Here is a 24,632-nt window from a genome sequence, read left to right as displayed (position 1 = left end):
AAGTGACTGTGACTCCTCACACAGGGCACTAGCCTAACATTAAGTTTTGGGCTTTTTTTCCTGGGCTCTATAAAGCTCTATGATCCCCTATGTTAGTTTCCTTGGGCTGCTGTAACAAAGTCCCACAAACTGGATGGCTTAAAACTAAGAAAGTTATTTTCTCACAGGTCTAAAGGCTAGAAGTCCAAAATGAAGGTGTTGGTAGGGTTGGTTCCATCTGAGGCTCTGAGACAGAATCTTCCCTATGCCTACTGCGAGCTTCTTAATGTTCCTGGCTTGTAGCTGCATCACGTCTACCTCCATTGTCTTCCCATGACATTCTCCGGTGTGTCTCTTTTCTCTTCTTATAAGAACACATTATACTGGTTAAGGGCTGACCTTACTCCAGTATGGCCTCATCTTAACTTATTTCATCTGCAACAACGCTGTTTCCAAATAAGGTCACACTTTGAGGTACTGGAGGGTAGGACTTCAATATCTTTTGGGGGTCACAATTCAACCCAGTAACATCCTCTCACATTTTTACCACAGCCTTGACTTTGTTTTCATCATGAGTTACAAACAGAATTTCTTATGCTGTCCTGGAAAGAGCACACATGGGCTTTGAGGTTAGTCATATTGGGGTCAACCCCAGCTTTCCTACTTACTATCTCAGGGCATATTTCCTAACCATTTTGACCAATTTTGCCATCTTTAAAATGGACATAATATCTATCTTGTGAATAATTAAATTCCTACTACCTAGGAATATTAAATTACATATTATACAGTACATAGTAAGTTCTCAACAAATTCTATTGAAAATTTCCTTCTTCAATGAATAATTATTAAATAGCAGAGAAACGATGCAATTTTTATTGAAATGAACCTTCACATCAATGCTTCTCTTGGACTTAATAATAAACATTTCAGTACAAGTATTTACTATATACAGTCCCACCAACTGCCAAAAGCATCAGAAACCCCTTCAGTTTGTCGGCTTGGGAATCTCAGGTGAAAACATAGAGTTGTGAGTAAATGATTTAAAAAGGTTGCTTCTGACGTTTTGGTAAGGATGCATTTATTAGACCATATCTCATATGTGATTGTGAAAATAAATAAGGGCCTAAATGATCTGGCTTTAAATGCTCTACAAAATCTGCAATTTCAGAACTCTGCTCTATGATTCAGAAAGGGAGCTTCTATTTTGGTGTGCCTGGGTAAATCTGGCTAAGTAAACTTTGAAAAGCCTTTGAATTAAAAAGCATGGTTATGGTTTACTGCTTGACAATCTTTTCAACAGAGGCAGGCACTGAGTCACCAAGATAACTTTATTTAAATTTAATTCTTGGAAGGTTATTTACTCCCCTTTGTGTATTAAAAAAAACAAAGGTCCTTCAGCACCAAATGCATCTGATTTTTGCAGATGTGGCTGGGGCTTCTGAAATCTAAAGATTCATCTTAAATATGCTTTCAGGTCTCCCTTTTGTGAAACTTTGACAGGATAATAGAATTAGATTTGCTGAATTTCACTAAACTGTAAAGTAACGTGTCATCAGCTTCAGTTCTCAAAAAATATTTCTCTCTGGTGATGCTCATCAATCTAGCTTTTCAACCCCTAAACATGGAACTCTGAAACAAAAAGGATGACTCCATCAATTTTGCAAGTGACAAGATGTTAAACATTTCACACTCCCACATTGTAGCACCAGCTGCCTCTGGATAATGCAGACTTGCTTAGGTTTGGTTTAGACTAGAGAAAAACGGGAGGAGGAAAAGAAGAAGGCAGGAAGGAAAAGGAGCTACTCTTGCTGTGAGAATGCAAAATTCCCAGTAGCTGTGGAGAATCCTGGAGACATGGGCCTACTGAAGAAACATTTTCTTCTGCGGGAACATCATGAGAGTCACCATCAGATTCTCCACTCCTAGCAGTACCCCTGTGCCTCCACCTTCTCAGGGGCTCATTTTGATAAGAACACTTAGTGTACTGGATTAAAAGTATTTGTTCATTGAGGGAAGGGATGGGGCCTCAGTCAAGCACATTTTCAAATCCCACTATAAGTGCTCAAAAAAATGTCAGCTGAGTGAATGAACTGGAGAAAGCACATCTGGCCTTTAGGTCATGCCAGCTCTTTCTCTGCAACCAATTCTTCATCTCAAGCACCTCTGCTGTTGTCTCAGGCCAACCAGACATTCTTGACTGAGCAACCTGTGTGCTCGGTTGATTTAACAACGAATTCTTTGGACAAAGCCTTTGTGAACGATCCAAAACTGGCATCAACAGTAAGGGGCCAAGAAGTGTTTTGTTCTTCAAGTGTCCTGACATGAGTAATGTTTGTGAGAAGGAAAAGTCCTCTGTGGTGTTCTACAGGGAGCCATTTACCTGGGCGAGAGGCAGAAAAGGGTGACTATGTGTCCTCGCACAGTCTGGGGGGTCATGGGGCCTGTTAAGAGAGAGGTTTTCCATGTGGAGGGGGATGCTGCAACAGAATGCCCATTTTGAAGAGCATCGTTGGAAGCTCCCAACAAGGAAGACAGAACAGCATAAATAGCACTCAGTGGTAGGTGTTGGTTCTTTCACTCAATGAACTTTTGATGAGGAACTCCCATGTGCCAAGTGCTATTCTAGGCACTGACGGATGAAGGCAGATGGGAGTGGTGTGGGAGTGGGGATGCGTATGAAGAGGAAGGAGGCATATGGCTGCGGTTCTGGGCAGTTGACTCAGGAGGTCTCAGTTCCATCATCTATCTTTCCAAATAAAGATGAACAAACTAGAAGCTGTGAAATCTTTGGGTAAGTTAATTCATTTTTTTTAAAAATCATGATGTCTGTATCTTTGTAGCTTTATTTCCCTTTCCTCACCATTTAAAGAGGCAGCCTCATAGATAGGTGATCATGTGAATGGTGTCATCCATAGGGAGTTAGCTAAGTGCCAGGGGCCACACTACAGTGCTGCCTGGTTTGCACAGATCCAGGTGCCAATCCCTGGTTCAAGGTGGAGCTTTCCTGTGTCTATGTCACTTATGTCTCACCTGTATCACCCCATTTTCTCTACCCACCTGTGTTTTTCCAATGATCCATTTTAAACACAGCTGCAGAAATCGTGCTCAGTCAGGGTTGGTCAGAATTCAAAGTCATGCCCCAGTGCAATTCCAACAAATATGACTGGCTGCTGTGTCTAGTCCCATGCAGAGCCTCATAAGCTCACCACCTGGATGAAGAATCTGACGTCTTAGGGACTGGAAGGGAAGCTGCATAAAGGGAAGCTGTTCTCTTTCTTTCAATTTCCTTTGGATACTGAACTCACCTGTCTCCATGTTTTTCTGTTATTTCTACTTCTGCCCACTTTAAATCTCTGTGCATCTCTTTCACTGTAGTTACACCATGCTCTTGGCTATTCTCCAGGTGTATCACACAGATACATCTCCCTGCCTTTGCCCTGCTGCTCCATTTTCCTAGCACACCTTTCCTTCCCTCTCTGCTTGGCTAATTCTCCCGGATTCAAGTTAAATAGCAATGGCTTCAGGAAGCCTCCTCTGACTCTCCCCAGGGTCCCAGGACATCCTACACCTGGCTCAGTACTTCCTGTTTGCTTCTCTGTCCTCCTCACCAGACTCACTCCTTTCAGGGCTAGGGGCATATGTTATCCATCTTTGTATTTCTAACATCCATCACAGGATTTGGCAATAGTAGATGCTTAATATATGTTAAATGAATGCCTCTCCAGTGGAACAACCTAAAGAAAGAGTGATAGAATCAGGTAAGTGAAGGGTCTATGGTAATAAGAGAACATGACACATGCATTGGGTTTTTATCATCTATAAGTAAAACATTGTTAATCATTTAAATAAAGATAATAAAGGACACACAAAGAGGGAGAAAGAACAAAAGATAATGTATTTAGTTTGCCAAAAGTGTTTATGCAAGATTAGCTAGCTATCAAAATATTGGGAGCTGACCAGATAGGGCCAGAAACAGTGCTGTGTACCTAGGAGGAGCTCAACACATATTTGTGAGTTAATTGATTAATACCATGACCTTTCCAATTCCAGCCATATTCAATTAAACTTTGTATACTGTTCAAATTCCTATATTTATTTATAAAGATAAAGAGGAGTTTATTTAAACAAATGTAAAATAGATCTTTCTACTTTAGAACAAATTATAGTGTAAAGTACTGCCTAATTCATGGGCAATAATTGAAAAGAAAAAAAATACTACAAGAAACTTGATAATATTTCAATTGTCTCTTCTTTCTCCTTCTATCCAGATATAAGATCGGGGTTGGGATTTATTGTCCTTCATGCTAAAGATCTCTGTAAGTGAAAACTGAGAGGTGAATAATGTGGTTCAACTTTCTTCGATAGTCTTTAAACTCAGAAATATCCACCCTTTAGCAAAGAAAGATAGTCAAAGAATACACAAGCTGAAAACGTGTTTAAAAAAATGAAATGCAGATCACTGAATACTCGAAAGTAGATCATAGGTAACTTTCCTAGTTAAATATTGTATTCCTTCATATATGTCAAGTTGAAAACAACAACCAACATTTTAACATGATGTTTTATTATCAATTTTTATTTTTACTTATTTTATGATTCCATAATTTTTTTCTCTATGTTGATTTGATAAAATGTTATTGAAAAAAAGAGCTTAACACTCATCTTACCCTGAACAATAAAGGGTTATTTTTTTTTTATGCGCAATGAAAAATGTTCATTTGGGTAAAACCAATGTATGTAGATTTATTGTTTCTCAAGCACTTTCTATTCTTTCCATTTTCATGTAGTACACTAGCATTTAGCAGGCACATTAACAATTAACTACAGTTTTCTTTTCAGGGATTACAAAGAAAAAAATAATGAATCCTTGAAAGTCATTTCCCCTGATTTCTGTCATTTTCATGTAAATTGATGCTTGGTAGAAAACATTCAGAAACCCTGACTTTTATCCAAATGGCAGCTTGACTGGGGAACGGTCAACATTGTTGAATTTGACAAACAAGCAGTATAGATAGGTGAGAAAAAGCTATGAGAATATATGGATAAAGTTGCCATAGAAGACAGAAAGGAGTGTCCCACTATCTCAAAAAGAATAAGTGATAAAAAGGAAAGAGTGTCTGAATTAAGATTCTGAGTTCCAGGCAGACATAGGCTGTCTTTTCTCAGCCTCAGAAAAGTGTTTGTCCATCTCTGGGTAGAACTATGACATACTAGACCATTATCTGTAATTTAAAACAAAACAACACAAACTTCCCAAGGATGATAATGTTTTATATGTATTTTCTCCAATTCTTGCAAAAACCAGGCAAGATAATATACTCCTTACTAAAAAGAGTATACAGCGTGTGTGCATGTGTGTGTGTGTGTGTGTGTGTGTGTGTGTGTGTGTAGGGGGGCAGATGACATACTTATAATGATTATAACGTAGTGTTCATGTTCTGATGTGTTAGGCACAGGATAAGACAGCAATAAACATGACAGGTATCTAACCAGTTGAGGGTAGCTAGCAAGGCTTTCTAGAGGAGATTTTGAAGTTGAACTTGATCTTAATTGAATCTTGCATGCACTTATGTGTTAAAAAGATAGGGGGAGCAGTGAGAAAGTTTGAAAATTACTCTTGTCATGTGTCCTACTTGCAAGCTTCTTTGGGCCCATATTTAAAGAACTCCGGGAGGGTGCTTGCCTTGAAATTTCATAATAGATAATATGGAGAGTATTTTATGACATCTGTAACTAAATTAAGATAATGATTTATTCAACATTTCTTTCAACATATTTTCTGTAGTGTATGTACTACTATACCAGTTGGTATCGCAGGTATAAAATTATTTTGCATGGGTGGGTATCCCCCTCAAGGAACGTACACAACATAGGCATGATATTAAAAATTGGTAAGCAAATTAAAATAAATAAAACTTTTCTTAGAAAAGAGACAAATCTGTCCATCAAATGTAAGGATGGGATTAGGAATGCATACAGGGAGCATTGGTAATAACATTGGAAGAGGGGGTAGGATCTAGAAATACAGAGATAAGAGGGACAACATTCTAAATATACTTGCGCTAGAAGGAGAAGGGTCCATAGTGACTGGCAAGTCCTTTGCTTCTTAAATTTTAATGTACATTCACACCAGTTAAAATCTTGTTAAAATGCAGATTGTGATTCAGTTGGTCTGTGTGGAACCCGAGAGCCTGAGTTTTTAATAAGGTCCTAGGTGATGCTGAAGCTTAAATAGCAACGATCCAGTTCACATGCTTCAGTGTGGATGGGAATCTTGAAACCCAGGGCAGGAAGAGACTTGCCTATGGGACAAGGCTGATTAGCCTGAGAGCAGCTCCCTGTCTCATTCTATAGCAGCTCAGCAAGCAGTGAAAAGATCACGGGCTTTGGAGTCAGGCTGATCTATGCTTAGCCTTGGCCCTGCTGTTTACTAGTTGTCAAGCTTTGGGCAGGTCAGTTATCCTTCTGTGCTCTGGTTTTGTCATTTGTGAGGTATTGATAAATAAATCCTACTGTGCAGGAGAGTTGTGATAAGTCAATGCTACAACTGGAATACAAAAAATGCACAATAGTGTCTGGAACATAGTAAGTGATAAAAACATGTGACGTGTCTTCTGTTGTTTTTTTTCTTTTTTGGCTAGGTTAATATTACCATCAGTGCACATGGTCTTATCTCAATCATATCTCCTCTAGGGCCCAGGCTATGTTAGCATCCAGTGACAAGTAGGGGGGAAATTAACCCTGGCCGGCAAATAGGTGCCTGATTAAGGCCTAAAACGATTTCATTTTTTTCTGTGTATTTGGAAGAAAATGCAGGAAGGTAAACATATATCTACCAGTGATTTTTTTTTGTACTTCTTTGCAATTGAGGCCTTTTAAAACATCTGCTCCATAGTAGAAAATGCTCAGCTAATAGTGTAAATATTAATGGTGGATGGCTTGCACTCCACTTTGGTTAATACAGGGATTATTATTTCCTGGGTTCACAATTTTTTTCAGGCTGGATTAGCTGTTTACCTAAATATCAAGAAAAACTCAATCTCAGTTTCTAAGGAGGTAATAAGAAACAATGACTTGTGAAATATCTTCTTTAACAGGAAACTTCCTGTTTCAAATACTAGCAAGTAATAGGAAAGATGTTGCCATTTTTGCATTATATAAAAGAGTTAGATTGAGTCCACATAGGGGGTGATAAAGGTGAAAAGCAGCAAAAAAAATCTATGAGGAATGAAATCTGTTCAACTGTGCACCGCCATTGTAAGAGCTGCTTCAGAAATCTATTTAGAAATCATTGCTCTTGTCTCTGAATCATTACAGAGACACCACCATCACCCACTTCTTATTACTTCAAACATAGCAACAGTTGCCATGCTAGCAAGAGATTCGCGGCACTAACGCTGTCAGGAGGGAGCAGGGCGGAGCCAGAGCCAGAGTCAGGCTGCTGAACAGCACAGGGCGCTGCCTGTACAGATTTAATTAGGTTGGTTGTTCTCTTTGGTCCCTGTGCTGTGTCCTGTCAGACGTTTCAGTGGAGGAGAAACAGTCTCCAAAGCAGCATTTTCAGACCAAGTCTTACTTTTAGTGGTACACAGTGAATGTCAGTGCCAACGGCAGGATCTGTGTGCTTTGATGGACACAAGAGTGGGGCTGGGCCCTTCTTTTAGTTATGAATGAAGAAAGGGCCAAGGTTTCTCTTCATTTCCAGGAAGGAGAAACTCATAAAACTCTCACCATTAGAAAGTCAGACTATTCGTTGTCCCAATATGTCATTTCATCTAATTGAAAACGGAGAAATCTGTCACCGTTTATTTAGCGGTTTGCCTCTGGCGAATCTTTGCAGGTTCCCTTCACTGTGGCTGGGAATTAGTTAATTAGTATTACAAAACGCTTGAAGAGGAATGTGCACTCTGGCTGGCCTTTTGGGTTACGAGGGAGCTCATTTTAGGATGCTAACAAGCACTACTGAAGGAGAGAAAAGAACACGAAATTATACCATTAGAATAGCCGTGGCAAGAGCTGCATCTCATTCTCTCAAGTGCGTATGTTGTAACCTAAATATGTCACTCGCTCACTCTTTTCATGCAAATCCTTTATGCTCGACAATAAATCCAGGTCCTTCAAGCTTATAAAAAAGGTGCCACTTTTACAGACGTGGGGGTCTTCTCATATCTTCACTTTGTTAATTTCCCATTTTTTCATTGCTTCCTCTTTCTGAACAGAATATTTTGTTTGATGTTCTTTCTTTTACATTTTTTATGGGAAAAGCCCGTTTTAAACTAAAGGTGCGTTTTAAAGGCAAGGGACCGAAAAAAAGGAATGGAAATTTTTACCGTCCCCTAAATTAACTTTAAGCTGAATCGCTTTGTTCCGTTGAAAACCCCAAACCTCTCTCTCACTATAGCCGCCAAAGGGGCTGGAGGCCCTGAGCATGATTTGTCAACTGATTGCTAGGTGGCGCTAGAGAGTAAGGCGACTAGAAAAGAGCCACTAACACAATGACTTGAGGTCCACGTCAGCTGAAAGGGAGTTCTTATATAGAGCGCTATCTCATTTCAGCATAGATACTTTCCAATTCTGGTTATTTTTAGGATATCAGCAGCATGAAAAGCAGAGGGCACTAGCAATCAATTTATAGTCTTCTTTCACTTTTTGTGTGTATGTGTGCATATGGGAATTGTTTGCTTATTTCACTATAGCGCACCTTGGGGCCGTAGTGAAGAGGTTTTATGTAAATATAAATAGATGGCTATGCTTTTTTTTTTTTGGTCCTTCTTGGAAATAGTTTTAACTTCCTGCAGGACCCCTCTCCACTATCTTTAACTTCCCCTCCTTATTAGATGACATTCAGGGACATAATGAGGACGTGTACCAAATACTTTCATACCCTCACATCAATGTGAATAGCTAGATATTTTCTCTCTCAACCCCATGCCCCATGACATTAAGAAATTTTCTGTTTTTGTTTATTAGAAAACATTATGGGCACCTCAAGAAGATTTGAGCTTAAAAAGAAAGAAGTAAAAGGCAACTTGTAGGCATCATGGCACTTGCTTAGATTCTAGCTGCTCTCTTTTGCCTTTTATATTTTTCCAGTGCAAACACTTAATGACCTTGATAACTGAACTTTAGTAAGTGAATGTCACAAAAATGATATGTTCCATAGGTTATGATAACTATCCTAGAGAAAGAGTTGTCTTGTACCTAGATCAGGCAAGTAATGTCTTACTCTGTTCATTATACAAACAACATGAGCAAGGCCTATATAACTTAAGTCAGGTGAGTTAGTAAGGCAACACTTTCTATCAGCTCAGAAGGCACTGCTGAAATGAGAGTTAGATAGTAATGTGGTTCTTTGATACAAACCGAAGTCTTCTATAAATTCAATAGATGTCAGATTTTAAATCAAGACTCTTTAATAAGTAAAGAAACAGTTTAGAAAACCAAAGATGCTGTCTTGTTATTGTTTCCCTAAATTTATGACTCTTAAAATACTTCTATGTAAAATCATCTAAAAGATTCTGGGCTTTCATTATGTTTATGAGTTAGCAAGGCAAGTATTACTCTTCATTTCCAGGATTGAAAAACTCATGAAGCCCTCATCATTAGATAGTCAGGCTATTTGTTGCCCCAAAATGTCAGCTAAAAGATTCTTTCAAAAACATACAGTGGATGTAACTGACTACTGTAGTAGAGAGTATATTTAAGAGGAAATGAAAAAAAGTCCAATTTTACAATGTACTTAATAAAGAAATCATACTAAAGTAGAGTTATCCTCAAAACGAATCCCCAATTGTCTAAAGGGAAAGAGTTTGTTCTTTTGTATGTTCTAATTGGTTTCTGCTGTTTTCAAAATGTGGCCAGGGAGTCAGGCTGGTTTCCAGAGACATGATTAAAGAAGACAGAGAGGGCAGGGTTCCGTCTTGGCATGCTGCTGAATGAGGCAGGAGATGTGAAGTTTGCTGTGTTCAGGCTAGATCTATATCAGCGCAGGCAGCTGATTATAAAAATCTGTTATGAGCAGGCATAAGCTTGGATAATGTGGCTAGTATTAGAGGTCGTCAGAGCGAGAAGGGGAAATTTCTGTGCAGGGCTGCATTGGCCATAGACTGAGAGTGCACTGTGTTCCATTGGATCTGGCAGAGCTTTAGAGGGAGGGAGGCCAGCACCCTGGATAGTTCCCTGCTGATTACCCTCAAAGCCAAAACCAGAGGCTAGATGTTTCTGCTTCTTAAAGATGGTTTAAACATGTTGGTGAGGCTTAGTCTCTAGAGACAGTATGGTATAATGAAAACACTACCTGTCAGGCCCAGATTCAACTATTAACTACCATTTTGCAATTATGTAGTTTCAAATAAATTAAATTATTTGAGTCTCAGTGTTTTGTTTTGTTTTTCCTGAAAAATAGAAATCATGATGCCAAGTTAACGAGATTGTTGTGAGGATTAAATGGCATGTTTGTGAGGACTTATCATGATCATTCACTTATTTCACAAATGGGCATTTAGTACCTACCATATGCCAGATGCTGGTCTAAGTATCTGAGATACAGCATCACAAAGGAGAGAAGGAGTTTATGCCCTCATGATGTTTACAGTTTAGTGGAGACACCAATAAAACAAGCAAATGACTGGATAAAACTATAATTTCAAGTGGATGTAAGTGCTATGAAGACACTCTCATATTGATTCTTGTTGGTCTAAAGCTTGAATTTTATTGGACCACATCAGGGAAACACAGCATGGGCCCAAGTAAAGTGGGAGGTCAGATAAGAAACACTGATATAAATCCCAGTATAAACCTAAATCCTCAAACAACAACCCCAGGGTGATCCAGGAAAAATTAAATCCACTCTATACAGGGAGATGCAGAGAATAAGTGCCCTATTTCATCCTTGGCTCCAGGCAAGGTGAGAAAAATAAGAAATAAAATATATACCTGAGAAGTTTCATTCATAAACCCACACAGATACAGTTTTAGAACAAAAATATTACTACATTTTTTTTTACAAAAAACTCCAAGTTGAAGTTTTAAAGTGGTCTTGAGGGGTTAGTGTCCCTAGATAACCAGCAAAAGCAAAATCAAATCATTTGTGAAGTCACCTACACACACAAACACCAAGAAAAACTGCCAGAGATACAGTTCTAAGGAACATTGGCTCAAATTAGGAACAAAGATCTTTAAATACATGATGAAACCAAGAGCAAGGATTAGCAGAAACAAGACACCACACGATTAAGCCTATAAAGACTGCACGGGTTAGAAATATCATTCAGATACAGAACATAAAATAAATATGTTTGAATAAAGAAAAAGAATCAATTAAAAGCATGTGCAAGGAACAAAACTGTGTAGTCAAATTGCAAAAAAAATAAATAAAATAATTAAACTTCTAGAAATGGAACAGGATTTAGAAATGACTTGCAATAGAAATATAATAAACAGAACAACATATTAGATGTAGCTGAGAGAACATGTGAACTGGAAAATAGAGTTGGGGAAATTACCAGAAAGCAGCATAGAGAAAGTAACAGGTAGGAAATATATGTAAAAGAAAAAGGATTGAGAAATTTGAAAAACAGAGAGAGAAAAATCTGAAATACTTCTGGAGTTCCCAAAAGAGAGAATAAAGAACATGGGGGTAAAGAAACATTAAAAGAGGTAGTGGCCAAAAATTATTCCGAATGTATGAAAGATGCCAATCCTCGGGTTCTGTGCACCAGATAAATTCAAAGCAAGATAAGTACACTAAATTCAGAACTATGCATACATAGTTAAATTGTGCGATACCAAATACAATGGTACCCTTAACAGCAACAAGTCAGAAACACGTGGAATGCATCGTGAAGGTACAATGGAAAAGTAATTAAACACCTCTGATCCCATATCCACTAAAATAGCTTTCAAGGAAGAGGGAAAATAAAGGTGTTTTCAGATGTTTACTTCTAATAGAGTGATGTTAAAGGAATTTTTAAAGATGCATTTGAGGAAAAGGAAAATGATCTAGGAAGAAGGTGTGAAATGTAAGCATAATTAACAATGAAACAGTAAATATTGGTAGGTCTAAAGAAAGCCTAGCTGTATAAAACAATAATATCTAAGCTGTGGAATTAAAATATCATGATGAAACTAAAATAAGGTCAGAAAATATATAATTCAGGAAGGAATGATTTGTGACTAAAATGCTCTAAGATCTCTTTTGTTTGGGAGTAGGACAAATATACTAAATATAGAATTTGTTAAGTTAAATAATGTTTTAAATTTTCTAGGGTGCCCACTAAAGAATAGAAAAACAGAGTGCATATTCAAATAGTCCAAAGGAAAACAAGAAAAGAATAGGTTGAGGAAAAAAACCAAAAAACCAACAACTGGAAAGAATTAAATAATGTGGTAGCAGTGAATTCTAATTATTTCAGCAATCACAATGAATGTAACAATCAATATGATGAGGTGTATAAGAACCTCACAGAGAACATCAAAGTCTAACTAAAAGATATTAAGGAACATCTATACAAAAATGTACTTTCTGTACAAACAAATACCAAATGAACTATGTTCATGGGAAGAGTGATTCAATATATTAAGATGTCAAATCTTCCTATATTTATCTGTAGGTTTAAAATATCTATAAACAAAATCTCATTTTTTTGTGTGTTTAAAGTGCAAGCTGATTATAACGTTTGTACAGAAGAGTAAAAATCCATGCATAATCAAGAAGAGCCAAGATGAGACATACCCTACCTGATATCAAGACTTTTAATGATGCTGTTATCATTTAAATTGTATCCTACTGACACAGGGATAAACAAATATCACAATGGAACAGAATAGAAAACCTGAAAACAGGCCTATCTAAGTGTAGATCCTTGATATAGGAAAGCACTACTATTATAGATCAGTTGGGAAAGGGATGCCTATTCTTTTTAGGAAGGAGGAAAAAGAAAATCCATGAAAATGATTTTATGTTTGCTCATCCTGCTCTCTGGACCTGAAATACATCCCCATCATCTTCTCTTCAATGAAACCTGTCCTATCTCAACTCAAGGGGACCTCTCCTCCTTCAAATATACTGGGAAGGAAGGTGTCAGTCACTTCTTTCCTCATACATTTCAGGCACCCACGTTTTTATTGTTTTGTTTATTGAAAGAAATAGTTGGACATTTAAGGCCCTAATAGTGAGAGAGTACAGTGGGAAGAAGTTTGAATTATCTGGTGGTTCACTAATTTTGGGTAACAATGGATTTGAACTTGACAGGAAGGTAGGGGTCAAAAACTGACTGCCAGAGTTTTACTCATTTAAAATGCAGAAATACAAAGCATGGCATTCATAGCCCAACTAATGAGTCCCCTAATTTATTATAAATAACATTTACCACATACAGTTAAATAATAAATGAGATATTGTAGGCATCTGAATAAAAACAAAAGAGAAGAACATTTCTGTCCTTAAATTATTTATGAGCTAATGGAGAATAAAAAATAAATATTGCAATATAAGACAAAATAATGTCTTAGTGTTGTGCTTAAAGTGGCACAAAGTGCTGTGGTCCTGATAGGCACGGGTGGGGATGGTGTGGTCCCAGAAAAGGCTCCCTCATGACAGTGTTTAAGCTCAGTGAGATGTTACTGAAGGCTGATTATTATTTTGACAGGATTGGGGGGAGTGTCAAGGTTAAAAATTGAAAGGTGGGGATAGGTTGACAGTTAGTAAAACATAGGGTGTGTATGGAAAATCATATAACTTCTACAATGTGCATCATCACCAGGGACATTATTGCTATTTTGTGCAGGATAATTCTTTATTTTGTGGGATTGTCCAAAACATTTAGGAAGTTCAACACTCTGGCCCCAGCCCACTAAACATCAGTAGCACCTCTCTAATCACTGGGACTACCAAAAAATGCCTCACACAGTTCTAAAAATCCTAGAACACATTTGAGAAGAGGAGTGACAATATTACTCTCATCTAGAACCTGTGGAACGTATGTTCAGTGGGAGTTAAAACTGGAAATGTGTGTAGTTGGATTTCAGGATGACATAAGTTCACTTAATTTTAGAGGCAATGGAAAATTGCTGATGGTTTTAAAGTAGGGTCATGATATACTTGGGGTACTACAGAAGTGAGATTATGCTGGCAGTAGTGGGTTAAGTGGATTAGGGTTTGGGGAAGGTTGGAAGGGAAGAGAAGTTAAAGATTGTACAAAGGAAGCAGATCAGTCATGGTTGGGTATATCTGGGGCTAACTTTGTGTGCGTGCATGTATGTATGTATGTGTGTATAACGTATGTGAGGGGGAGGGAGAAAGGGAGAGGCGGAAGGAGAGATTGTTGGAGCCACTGATTATATGAAATCACAAGAAAACTCCTGAAGAAGACAGAAGCAAGGTGGCAGGAGTTTAATGTGGTCATGAGCAGGGTGCTGACACTGCTGACTGGTGAGCTGACAAAAGACATAAATTCGGGTGAAGAAGGGATTGGAAGAAAAGAGAACATTTAAGGAGGCTGAGGAGAGCAGCCGTACAAAGAAGCACACAGGACAGGTGGCATTAAAAGGGAAGTCTTTGATCTTTGGTTCTAAGGAGGAGGAGGCATGACTGGTTTTACGCGATAAACATCCTGCTCCACGAAAGCAAATGGACACGATCCCTTCATCGCTGTCTTTTTTTCATTCCTTCTAGGAACATCAGTTTCATCATCTTACACAATTGTTGTGATTCGGACAAACTGTGTATAAATTAAACTTTTATAACTCACATTCAACTTTGTAAGTTGAATTTCATTTTAAGTATATGGAGACAAGGTTTCTATTTTAGGCAACACTTTGATGGGTTCTTTTGTAATGTGAGAAATTAATTCCAAATGTATCTGTTTTACAGTTCCCATCTCTGGGTCTCTGGTTTTCTTCTCCCGGACTCCTAACTAGGTCATAGCATTCTATTCTCAGAGCCCAGCCCCACACAAACACTAATTGGTTCCCTCATCTGAAAGGTGGTGTATCACTTTGTCATTTCCAAATTTATAGGATGTAATCCATGTACAAGATGGAAGATTTCATGCCTTGTGGGAGGAGCAAATGCCACATGCTTAGTTTGCTAAATATATCTAGAGACACAAAATATTTTAGAAGAGGCAGGACTTCAGGCATGCCTTCCTCAATCTCAGATTTCATCAATTTGTAGTTTCAGTAGGAATTAGTGAATCCCTATTACCTGTGGAGAAACTATCTGATACAATTTTGCACCCTGACATTTATTTGATGAAAGAAAATAATAAACATTAAAAATAAATATGCAAACAAACAACCCAAGCCCCCATCAGATAAAGCATTAGAAAACTATAGGCTGAAACTTCATAACCAAAGTTGAAAAATAAATGCACTGCTTTAAAGACATTTGTTGGGGGCACTGTTGAGGCCTAGAATTGAGACTATGGGTCAAAGCTTGTACCCATTTTTTTAAAGCATGATGCCAGGCTAAAGTAGGCACCTTGTGTGATTTTAATGAGTTAGCTAGAATGCCTCTCAGATTAAAGGTTACTAGAACATTGTAAGGACTTTTAGGGCAGACCACACAGGTAATCAGCCTTCAAAAAATGGTCCCCTTCAGTCACAGCTGTTGTTTCACCTTTTCTCTCACTTTCTTTTTCTGTTTATCCCATCAGTTGCATCCCCTCCCCACAGAGTGACTGCCAAATTAGCATTCTAGCATTCTATTCTAGTGTGTGTCTCAAACTTTGATGTATATTGGAATCACCTGGGAAATTTAAAAGAGTTTGATGTCTGGGTGCCACCCCCATGAATTTTGGTTTAATTGGTCCTGAGCACTGGTGCTTATAAAAGCTCCCCAGGGGGCTCTAGTGTGCAGCCAAAGTTGAGAGCCACTGTCTTTCAGGCTGTTAAACTTGTGTCCCTGCTGGAGTCAGTCCATTAGCTCCCACATCCTCGGGCTCTTTGACTTGAAGAACCTATTGATCTCTGGTCTCACTTGCTCTGTCTTTCATACACACAAGCTGCAAAAGCAGGCTTGGGAGGAGTAGCTGAATTCTTTCCCTGACCAACTTCCATGAGAAATTGGAAGAAGTCTAGCAGATACACTTGGCAAAACGTATCAAGTTTCTGAAAAGTGCCACCTCCTGTGCCAGAGAAATTCAGAAAGCATAGGAGAGACCGGCATGAGAATTCCAACTCTGCTTCCAGAAACTTAGGAAAACTGCTTACCCTTCCTGAGCCACAGTTTCCTCGTCTAAAAAAGTTGGAATAACTACTTCCTTAGGTTACTTAGATGACTCTTCGAAGTGTTTAAAATAGTGCCCAGCATGCAGTATATGCTCAGTAGTGATAGCGACTTAGGTGGAAAAATAGAATAAGTAGTTAAAGCTGATTCACTGATTATGCTCCAAGTTAATAATAATTATGATTTATGGAGCCAATTTATCCAATTTTTCATGAAACAAATATTTATTACATATTGACTTTATGCCAACCACACTGCTAGACACTATGGGTACAGTTATAAATAAGAGACATGATTCTTATCTTGGTGCATCTTACAGCTTAGCTAAATGCTTCAACGATTTCTGGAGTTGATTTCAAGCAGTCCAAAGACGGTGCTCGCTAGAGGGACGATACAACAAAGGAACTGACCTTCAATGTACCCTCACAGCAAATACTCAGGGTGTACTAGTTTGTTAAGAGAACAAGGAGACAGACAAAATGCTTATCAGAGTTCTATAACAGTTGTGAAGGGATAGAAATGTACAAAAAACCTTATGAGAATATCAAAGGGAACATCTCAAAAAACCCAATGGGGTTTCCCCACCCCATTCAAGCAGTTTTATGAGGAATGGTGTACCCCTCTGGGTTCTTGAACACCAGAGTAGCTGCATGCCCGTCAGCTCCACCTCACCTAATTGGCAGTGCCAGTGTGCCTCCCATGCTGTGTAGCTGTCTACATATTGTAAGTTGTGAGACTTACCTACATTTCAGGAACTTGTATCCTTTGCTTGAGTCTGCTGGTATCTTTCAATCAATCACTGACTCCTGCGACAGTACTGCCTCTCCCAATAACCATCCTAAGAGCTGGTTGGTAACTTGCCCAAGGTCATTGTCATTGGGCCAGTACATGGCAAATCCAAGATTGAACCTCAGATATGTCTGACTTTGCAGCTCATCCTCTTAACCCCTGCCTCAAGTGGACAAACCTCAGGTGACTGTGCTTTGGAAATGTCAAAACCTGACTGTTCAGGGAATTACTTTTAAAAACCACAAGCAAAGAATAAGAAGAAAAGATGGGACTGGAAGATGATATTGTGACCGAACCTAATCTAATCTTGGCCTACAAGCCCCTTATAATATTATGGGAGAGATTGGAATCCAATAAAGGATTGTGTCCAGTTTGCCTTGTTATCAATCAAACCTGCTGATACTTCATTTCATAATATTCCTGAATTAAAGGCTTCATGATTCAGATTCCCATTTCTCCAAAGCTGCTGTTGCAACTCTCACTAGACCAGGAATACCTACACTAAAATGGCTACAGTGGCAATTTGTAGATGTCATCAGATCCTTGCTAACTCCAGAAAATCTTTCCTCACTTTCAAGATAAATATTTTTACTCTGATGATGGAACATGGCTAATGGCTCATGTGCAAATGCTCTGGAGTTCATGTGGAAGGATGGAGATTTTAAGCCAGGCTTTTCTGATTTCCCATGGGTTGTAGTGCATACTTTCTGGGGTATCGATTGGGCTCACAGTGATTGCCTTTTCTACTCCCCATTTAGAACATGGGCCCACAGCCACCACATTTGTATTTATGAAATATGACCCTATTTTAACCATACTTGCTTAGAACAAAGGTGGCCATTTGATCCAAAAGAGCCAATCATATTATTGTTTGTGGCAAACTACATTTATTCCTATTTCATTACGCTTTTTATATCAATGCCTTTGGCCATGTGACTCTGCAGTTCCTCCCATTAGAGGCTGAGTGTATTTTCTCTCCTTATGGATGCTGGACTCAGCTAAGTGACTTGCCCATGGAATGTCATAGGATGCAACTTGGACAAAGGATCTAAATGTGCGTATCAAGTTGGGCTTGTCTTCTTGAGTTCCTAGCCTTTCTCCATGAGAAGAACATGCCTCAGGTGTGTGCTAGTCCAAAGGGGATGAGAGACAGATGGAGCATACCTGGATACAATCTGCAGCTCCCAGTCAAGCCCACCTGAAACCAGCCCACAGACACATGAGCAAGAAATAAGTGCTTATGTTTGTATATCCCTGAATTTTGGTGTGGGTTTTATATAGGATTATTATGGCAACAGATGACTGATAGCTCTCTCCTTGAAACTTTACAATTAAACTGAGAGACAAAGAGCCTGTTTACTCAGAACTGGGTCATGAAAATGGCAGAGCTCACTATGGAAGAATACTGAACTATTTTTTTTTCTCTTTTTCTGACTTGCCCCTTTGCTTATTTATTATTTTTTTTTTGGTTTATTTTTTCTCATTGAGGTGAAGTTCACATAACATAAAATTAATCACTTTAAAGTAAACAATTCAGTGACATTTAGTATATTCACAATGTTTTGCAACCACCACTTCTCATTCCAAAATGTTATAATCAACCCAAAATAAACTCCTGTACAATTAAGCAGTTACTCCAAATTTTACCCTTCCCCTCAGTCTCTGGCAACCACCAATCTAGTTTGCTTTTATGGATTTACTTATTGCTATAGACTGAGTTGTGTCCCCCATCCCACCAAATTCATATGTTGGATCCTAACCCTTACATAACTGTATTAGAGACAGGCCTTTAATTAGGTAATTAAGGTTAAACAAGGTCAGAAGACTGAAGCCCTGATCTGATAGAACTGGTGAATTTATAAAAAAAGAAGAAGATGCCAGAGCTCTCTCTGCCACGTGAGGGCACATGGAGAAGTTGACCATCTGCAAGTCCCACCAGAACCCAACCATGCTGTCACCAAGATGGTGCCAGCCTCCACGGTGAAAAAATAAATTTCTATTTTTTAAACCATCCAGAGTATGGTATTTTGTTAGGACAGCCTTGAAGTGACTAACCCACTTTTCCGGATATTCATATAAATAAGGCACACAATACGTGACACCTTTGTGTCTGGCTTCTTTCATTTGATGGCTTTATATGGTTGAACAATATTCTACTTTATGGATATCACTTTATTTATCTATTCATCCATTGATGGATATTTGGGTTGCTTCCATCTTTTGGCTACTGTGAATAGTGCTGCTATGAACATTTGAATAAAAGTATTTGTTTGAGTACCTGTTTTCAATTATTTTGGGTATTACCGAGGAGTGGAATTGCTGGATCATTTGGTAATTCTAGAATGCTGACCTCAGATTTGGCACTCAGTTTTAGCACTCAGCTCTGCAAAGCTCTTTCTTGGTTCCCACAAAAGAAATTCCTCCTTGGATTCCATAAGATAACCCCAGAATACTTTCAGTAATTTCCTTTTGTTGCTGTAGCTAGACAATTGTTGCTTAAGCTAGAGTTAATTGTTGTTACTTCAAACTTAGAGGACCTAAACTAGTAAATAATAACATTTCTAATTTTTGGTCATAATGTTATAAGAAATGGGCTAAAAAACTCCTCTTTCAGTGTTTACCACAAGGGTGGTAAATCCCGTTGATACTAATCAAATTGGGTGACTCTCTTGATGAGATTCTGGAATTTGACTTGACTGTGAGGCAGTTGCTGAGATTATCACTTACTTTTGGGACCAGGCAGCATAAGACCTTGTATTTAGAGCATATTCCAATTCAAAACGACTCCGTAAAGCTGCCACATGGCTCCGGCCAGGTCCTCCACGGCTCACCAGGCAATCAGAAGAAGAGGAAGGTGAGAGAGACCCACTGCTGTTACTCGAAGCTGGAGACATCACCTGAATGAAGAAGGAGAGTTTCAATCATGTAATAAACCTAACAGGCTCAAGGGCATAAAATAGACTATGGCTTTAACTTTCTATTCTAGGGTTTCTCATAGTCTAAGTTCTATTCTTCTTGGCTTACTTCTGGGTTTTTCTTTCAGCCTCGGATGGCAACATCTGGCTAGCTTAATTTACTTTTTTGACCTAGTTCTATGCTGAGAGCTGGCCTATTAAAGTTATGCTCATTTCTCAGAAAACAGAGCAGGCTCAAATCAGATTCATGAAATAGATATTTAGAAGGTCATTATTAATGGTTAAAAGATTCTCTATGTTTTTTACTATGGTGCTAAAATTCATGGCAGAGTTCCTTTAAACTGTGGCTTAAAATTATTCTCTTTACATAAAAAATGGATATACAGACTTTTCCAAGAATATGTCTATTTTATAAAATGAAGGATGCTTTCATGTCTGGCAAGCATGAGGGCTAAATAGAGTTGTTGTGAGAGACTTAAAAAAATAGTTACAAATAGTTAAACATAGCTAAAAAATAGAAGAGTGTGAGGGAAGAAATTGAAAAAGAGAATAGGAAAATAGGAGAGTCGTTTTCTTGAATTTTTGACAACCTTGCTATTTATGCATTTTACCTAACTTGAGAATATTAATGCTTCTGACATTATAACTTCATAAGACCTGTAGACAGTAGACTTTAGTTTTTTAAAATATATATATATATGTAAATTATAGGTTCTTCATGGTAGCCAAGCCATTTCTAAGTAAAGCTCTGAGAATCATGGGATGTCAGTGCTGCAAGGAACCTTTAAACTCTTCAATGATCGAATCTCTTTAGTGCATCATTTTCAAGTCAGCTGGGCAGGCTGATGGGGGAACCTCCAGTGATGGGGAATGCACTGCCTTCAGATCCGTTCACTTATTTTAGGACATCTCTGACCATTAGAAAGTTAGTTCTCAAAATAAACCAAATCTATTGCGCTTCTTTTCTGCCTGTTGGCCCATAGAGAACAAAGCACATCCCTTTGCCATATGATGGTTCTTCAGATGTTTAAAACCAGCTGTTGTGCACATCCTAGTTTACTGTTCTCTGGGACAAGCATCCCTGGTTCCTCTAATTGGTTTTCACATCCATGATTGTCAACCCATTCACCATTCTGCTCTCTCTTTTCTAAAATTTGTGGCCAGTTTTAATTATCCATTTAACAGGAAATAACTAGGTACTATTGTGTTTGGCCATCTCAGAACAGAGAGAATGATCACATCCTTTAGTCTATAATAAGACAGCGAATTCTATCTCACAAAGAGTTTATTCCCCAGTAACATTCATGGCTCCTAAACCATACCTGCACCATGTGACACTTTTACTATTTTTTTTATGTGTGTGACATTATATTTATTCCTGTTATATTTATTCTTATTACTTTATCCCCCGAGATATTCTAGAGTCCTGCTTTCAAATATTTACTGTCTCTTTCAACTTTATTATAGCTGTAGATGTGATGAGCAGTGCCCTCTTGACCTTGGTCTACTCTACTTACTAAAAAGAGCCTTATGGAACTCCACAATTAAGTCCCTTGGAGCTGATTCTGGTCCACTAATTAGTGCAACTCAGTCCAGCATTTCTCTTTGCATACTGTCCATTGTTATTCATCTTCTCCACTAGAGGAGATTGTCCATAACAGGACAAGCCAGTTTAGCACATCCTATCACTGTCCTTGTTTTTGGAATCTACTCTCTGAACTAACTGGCTATATCTCCAGGCTTCGATCAACATTATCCTGTCAAACACAAAAGTTCAAAGGTGAGAAGGTTTTTGGAACTCAAGCTCTAAAGCCTTCTTTCAACATCCAAGGCCTCTGGCAGATGCTTTTGTAGGGTCTGTTGAACCCCCCACCAAATATACTACTACTTCTCCCCACTTTGTATGTTTCAGGGCTGAAGAAGAGGGAAAGGAAATGTTTTATTTAAAGACTGAATCTTCCTTCTACATAATTCCCTTTTAGAAGTTTCAGTAAAGAGTCAGGAGACAGGACCACTCACTGCAGCTGCAATTGCAGACTTGGGACCCTTTTCCAATTGAGACTTGGTTCCAGTGACTTACCTGAGATTTTTTTTTTTTGGAAAGAAAACTTCCTTTGAATACTTCCACTTTGGGATTTAGTTGTTCAATCTCAGGCTAATGCTGTTTCCCCCATTGTTACCTCTTCCTTTCATATGCACGTGTATGTATGTCAGCCTATTCCTGTGATGTGCACTGCCTCTCCTCCAGCACTAATTTGCATTTGGACATATAGTATTATTTTTTAATTAGTGCTCACGTTTCAACTTCCTTGCCTGTTTTCAAATGCTATCTCCTGCCCAGGTGTATAGAAAATTAAGGCAATTACAGAGAAAATTAAAGCAAACAGTGCCTTGAAATTAAGAGAAGGGAATTCCATTAACTTAACAATTAACATTCATCACTTTATGCAACATATGTGTGGTATAAAAGCAAAGCCTCCTAAGTCATTTATACACAAATTTTCATGATAATTTTTCCTCTTCTTGTTGAACATAAATGAACAATGGTTTAATATTTGAGCTTATGTTTCACTGTACGTAGGAACTTGTAAATAGAAAATAATTGATTTAAATAATTACCTTCTAACATATTTGTTATATTTTCAAATTTTTACATATAAATTTTTTAAGCTGGGTATGCCCATGTTCATTTGCCTGTCTGATTATTGTTGGAAGGGCCCAAATTAACTGTGAATTTGCCTTTGTGTCCATAGAAACAGTCAATTCCACTTCACCTAGGAGTTTAATTAACAGGGTAGAAATATGAATGGAGATATGGACCCTCACATGCACTTTCTTTCCAGAAGTACCATTTTCCTGCATTCCCCAACATCCTAGGATATCCAAAGCTTTTTTGATGAACATAGTTTAGAAGCTAAAGTTCTTACCTCAATGTTGCAGAGACACTCTTCTAACTTGGTAACGACTTCAGAAAATTCAGGTCTTCCCTATAAATAAAGAAAAAACTTGTTTCTCTAAAGAATAAAAGAGAGGCAACTCTCTGGATTTTAGTATTGGGTATTTGCATTTGTAAAGAATGAGATTAACAATAAAGTATAATTTTATTTAAAATGCACTTGTATTGAAGTATTAATTGAATGTTCATTTGCTGTTCAGGGAGGGATGTTGAGTCTCCCTCTGATAAGTGTTTTTTTAAGTCAGAATTTGCAACTACATTCAGATAATGAAATGGTGGAAAAGCTTTAACTAGATTTACATGTTTTTAAATGACAGGTTTTCCTCTTCAAAATGAAAGAATAAAAGTGAATACTAAAAACCATTAACTATCTCAGTGCCTTATAATATATTATACATGTCTATAGAAAAAGAACTGTAAAGCTAATTTTAGAATTAGCTTCATTTTTGAAAATACCATCTCAGATTCAAAACTAAGATCAATAGCAACCTCATGACTATGCCCTATTTTAGGGGTTTAAGAAAAGCTTTTTATCTTCAAAACTGCTATTAAAGACATTCTCCATTATGAACCTCCGCATCTGATGAATTTGGGTAAACGGACATTTATCGTACTCTGATTACATTCCAAGCCTTGTTCTAGTGGCTGAGAATATAAAAATGATTATGAATCTATGAAAGAGATTCTCGGAATTTTTGGAAATGTTGCTCTCCTTTGAAGAAATTATATGTTTTCTTTTGTCAGATCAGAAGGACTACATAATCTATCATTTCTCCTTTTATAAAACTTTCACTGCTGGGAGGTGGATAGCCCAATTTAACATTCAGGTGCAGTAACCAACTAATTTAGATTCTTAGCAGAACAATTTCCCCCTTAATATCTAATCTTCTCCTGAGGACACTGCTTCTCCCAGAGCCCTCTTAAGTGAAAGCTGTTTTTTCTCTCATATTCCTTGTACCTCTAGATTGGTGGGGGTAGTGATGGGGTGAGAGGGGGCCCTGTGTCTTCCTTACTTTCAAATGGTTTCTCCTCTAAAAACCACCAGTTTTTTGAGCTATTCCACTGTGTCACTGTCCCTCGTTTTTTGAAGGTTTTATTGTCACTGCTCACTGCCATGCTCTCTGACACTACTCTTAGTGCTTTTATTATCCATGTAGATAATCATTACAATGGCCTGACCTCTGGGTTCCTTTGTCTCCTCTTTCCCAGTGATCTTATCCTTCACCTTCCCTGAGTCACTTAGCTCCCTGGTCACACCCTAGACCCTGTTACTATCAATTCCTGCAGTTCCTTCATGTTCTCCATCCTCTCAGTTTCCATCAGAGATGCTCTGGGCTCTGGCTCCTTTCTTTTTAACTCACTTCTTCCGGAACCTTGACTCCAACAATCTCTGACTGCACAAACCATCCTACCACTTAAAAGAACCAAATACACACAAAAGTGGAAGAGAATAGTACAATAATCCCCTATGTCTGTTACTCAGACTTAAAAACCATGTTTATGCTAATATTGTTCTATCTGTCTATCTATCTGTCATCATCATCTATCATCTATCATCTATCTTGCCTATTTTTTTTTAAGATTTTTATTGGGGAATTGAGGGATGGGAACAGTGCTGGGGAATTGGGGGAAGGGGAACAGACAAGTTGCTGTCATTTTGTTCTTCAGTCTAGTTGTGGAGGCTGTTGCTTCACTGGTCCAAGTTGGCACCATCATTGCGCTCTTCCCAGGCGAGGCAGATCAGTCGCCGGCTTCTGGACGG

The 24,632-nt window shown here is 38.2% G+C and overlaps 1 protein-coding gene across 1 annotated transcript in view; it reads right to left on the bottom strand.

Moving 5' to 3' along the window:
• TNNI3K (TNNI3 interacting kinase) overlaps nucleotides 1–24,632 on the bottom strand; it is a 298,768-nt gene that overhangs the window by 26,608 nt on the left and 247,528 nt on the right. Inside the window, exons 21-23 of the mRNA XM_019643990.1 lie at nucleotides 24,232–24,284; nucleotides 22,842–22,901; nucleotides 19,727–19,896 (exon numbers count right to left, since the gene is read on the bottom strand). Coding sequence (XP_019499535.1) covers nucleotides 19,727–19,896; nucleotides 22,842–22,901; nucleotides 24,232–24,284 — 283 coding nt within the window. The remainder of the gene's footprint in view (nucleotides 1–19,726; nucleotides 19,897–22,841; nucleotides 22,902–24,231; nucleotides 24,285–24,632) is intronic.

The sequence above is a fragment of the Hipposideros armiger genome, unplaced genomic scaffold (assembly GCF_001890085.2).
Source record: "Hipposideros armiger isolate ML-2016 unplaced genomic scaffold, ASM189008v1 scaffold_84, whole genome shotgun sequence".
NCBI lineage: Eukaryota > Metazoa > Chordata > Mammalia > Chiroptera > Hipposideridae > Hipposideros > Hipposideros armiger.
The sequence above is the reverse complement of the archived record's forward strand: the minus strand, read 5'-3'. Positions and strand labels throughout refer to the sequence as shown.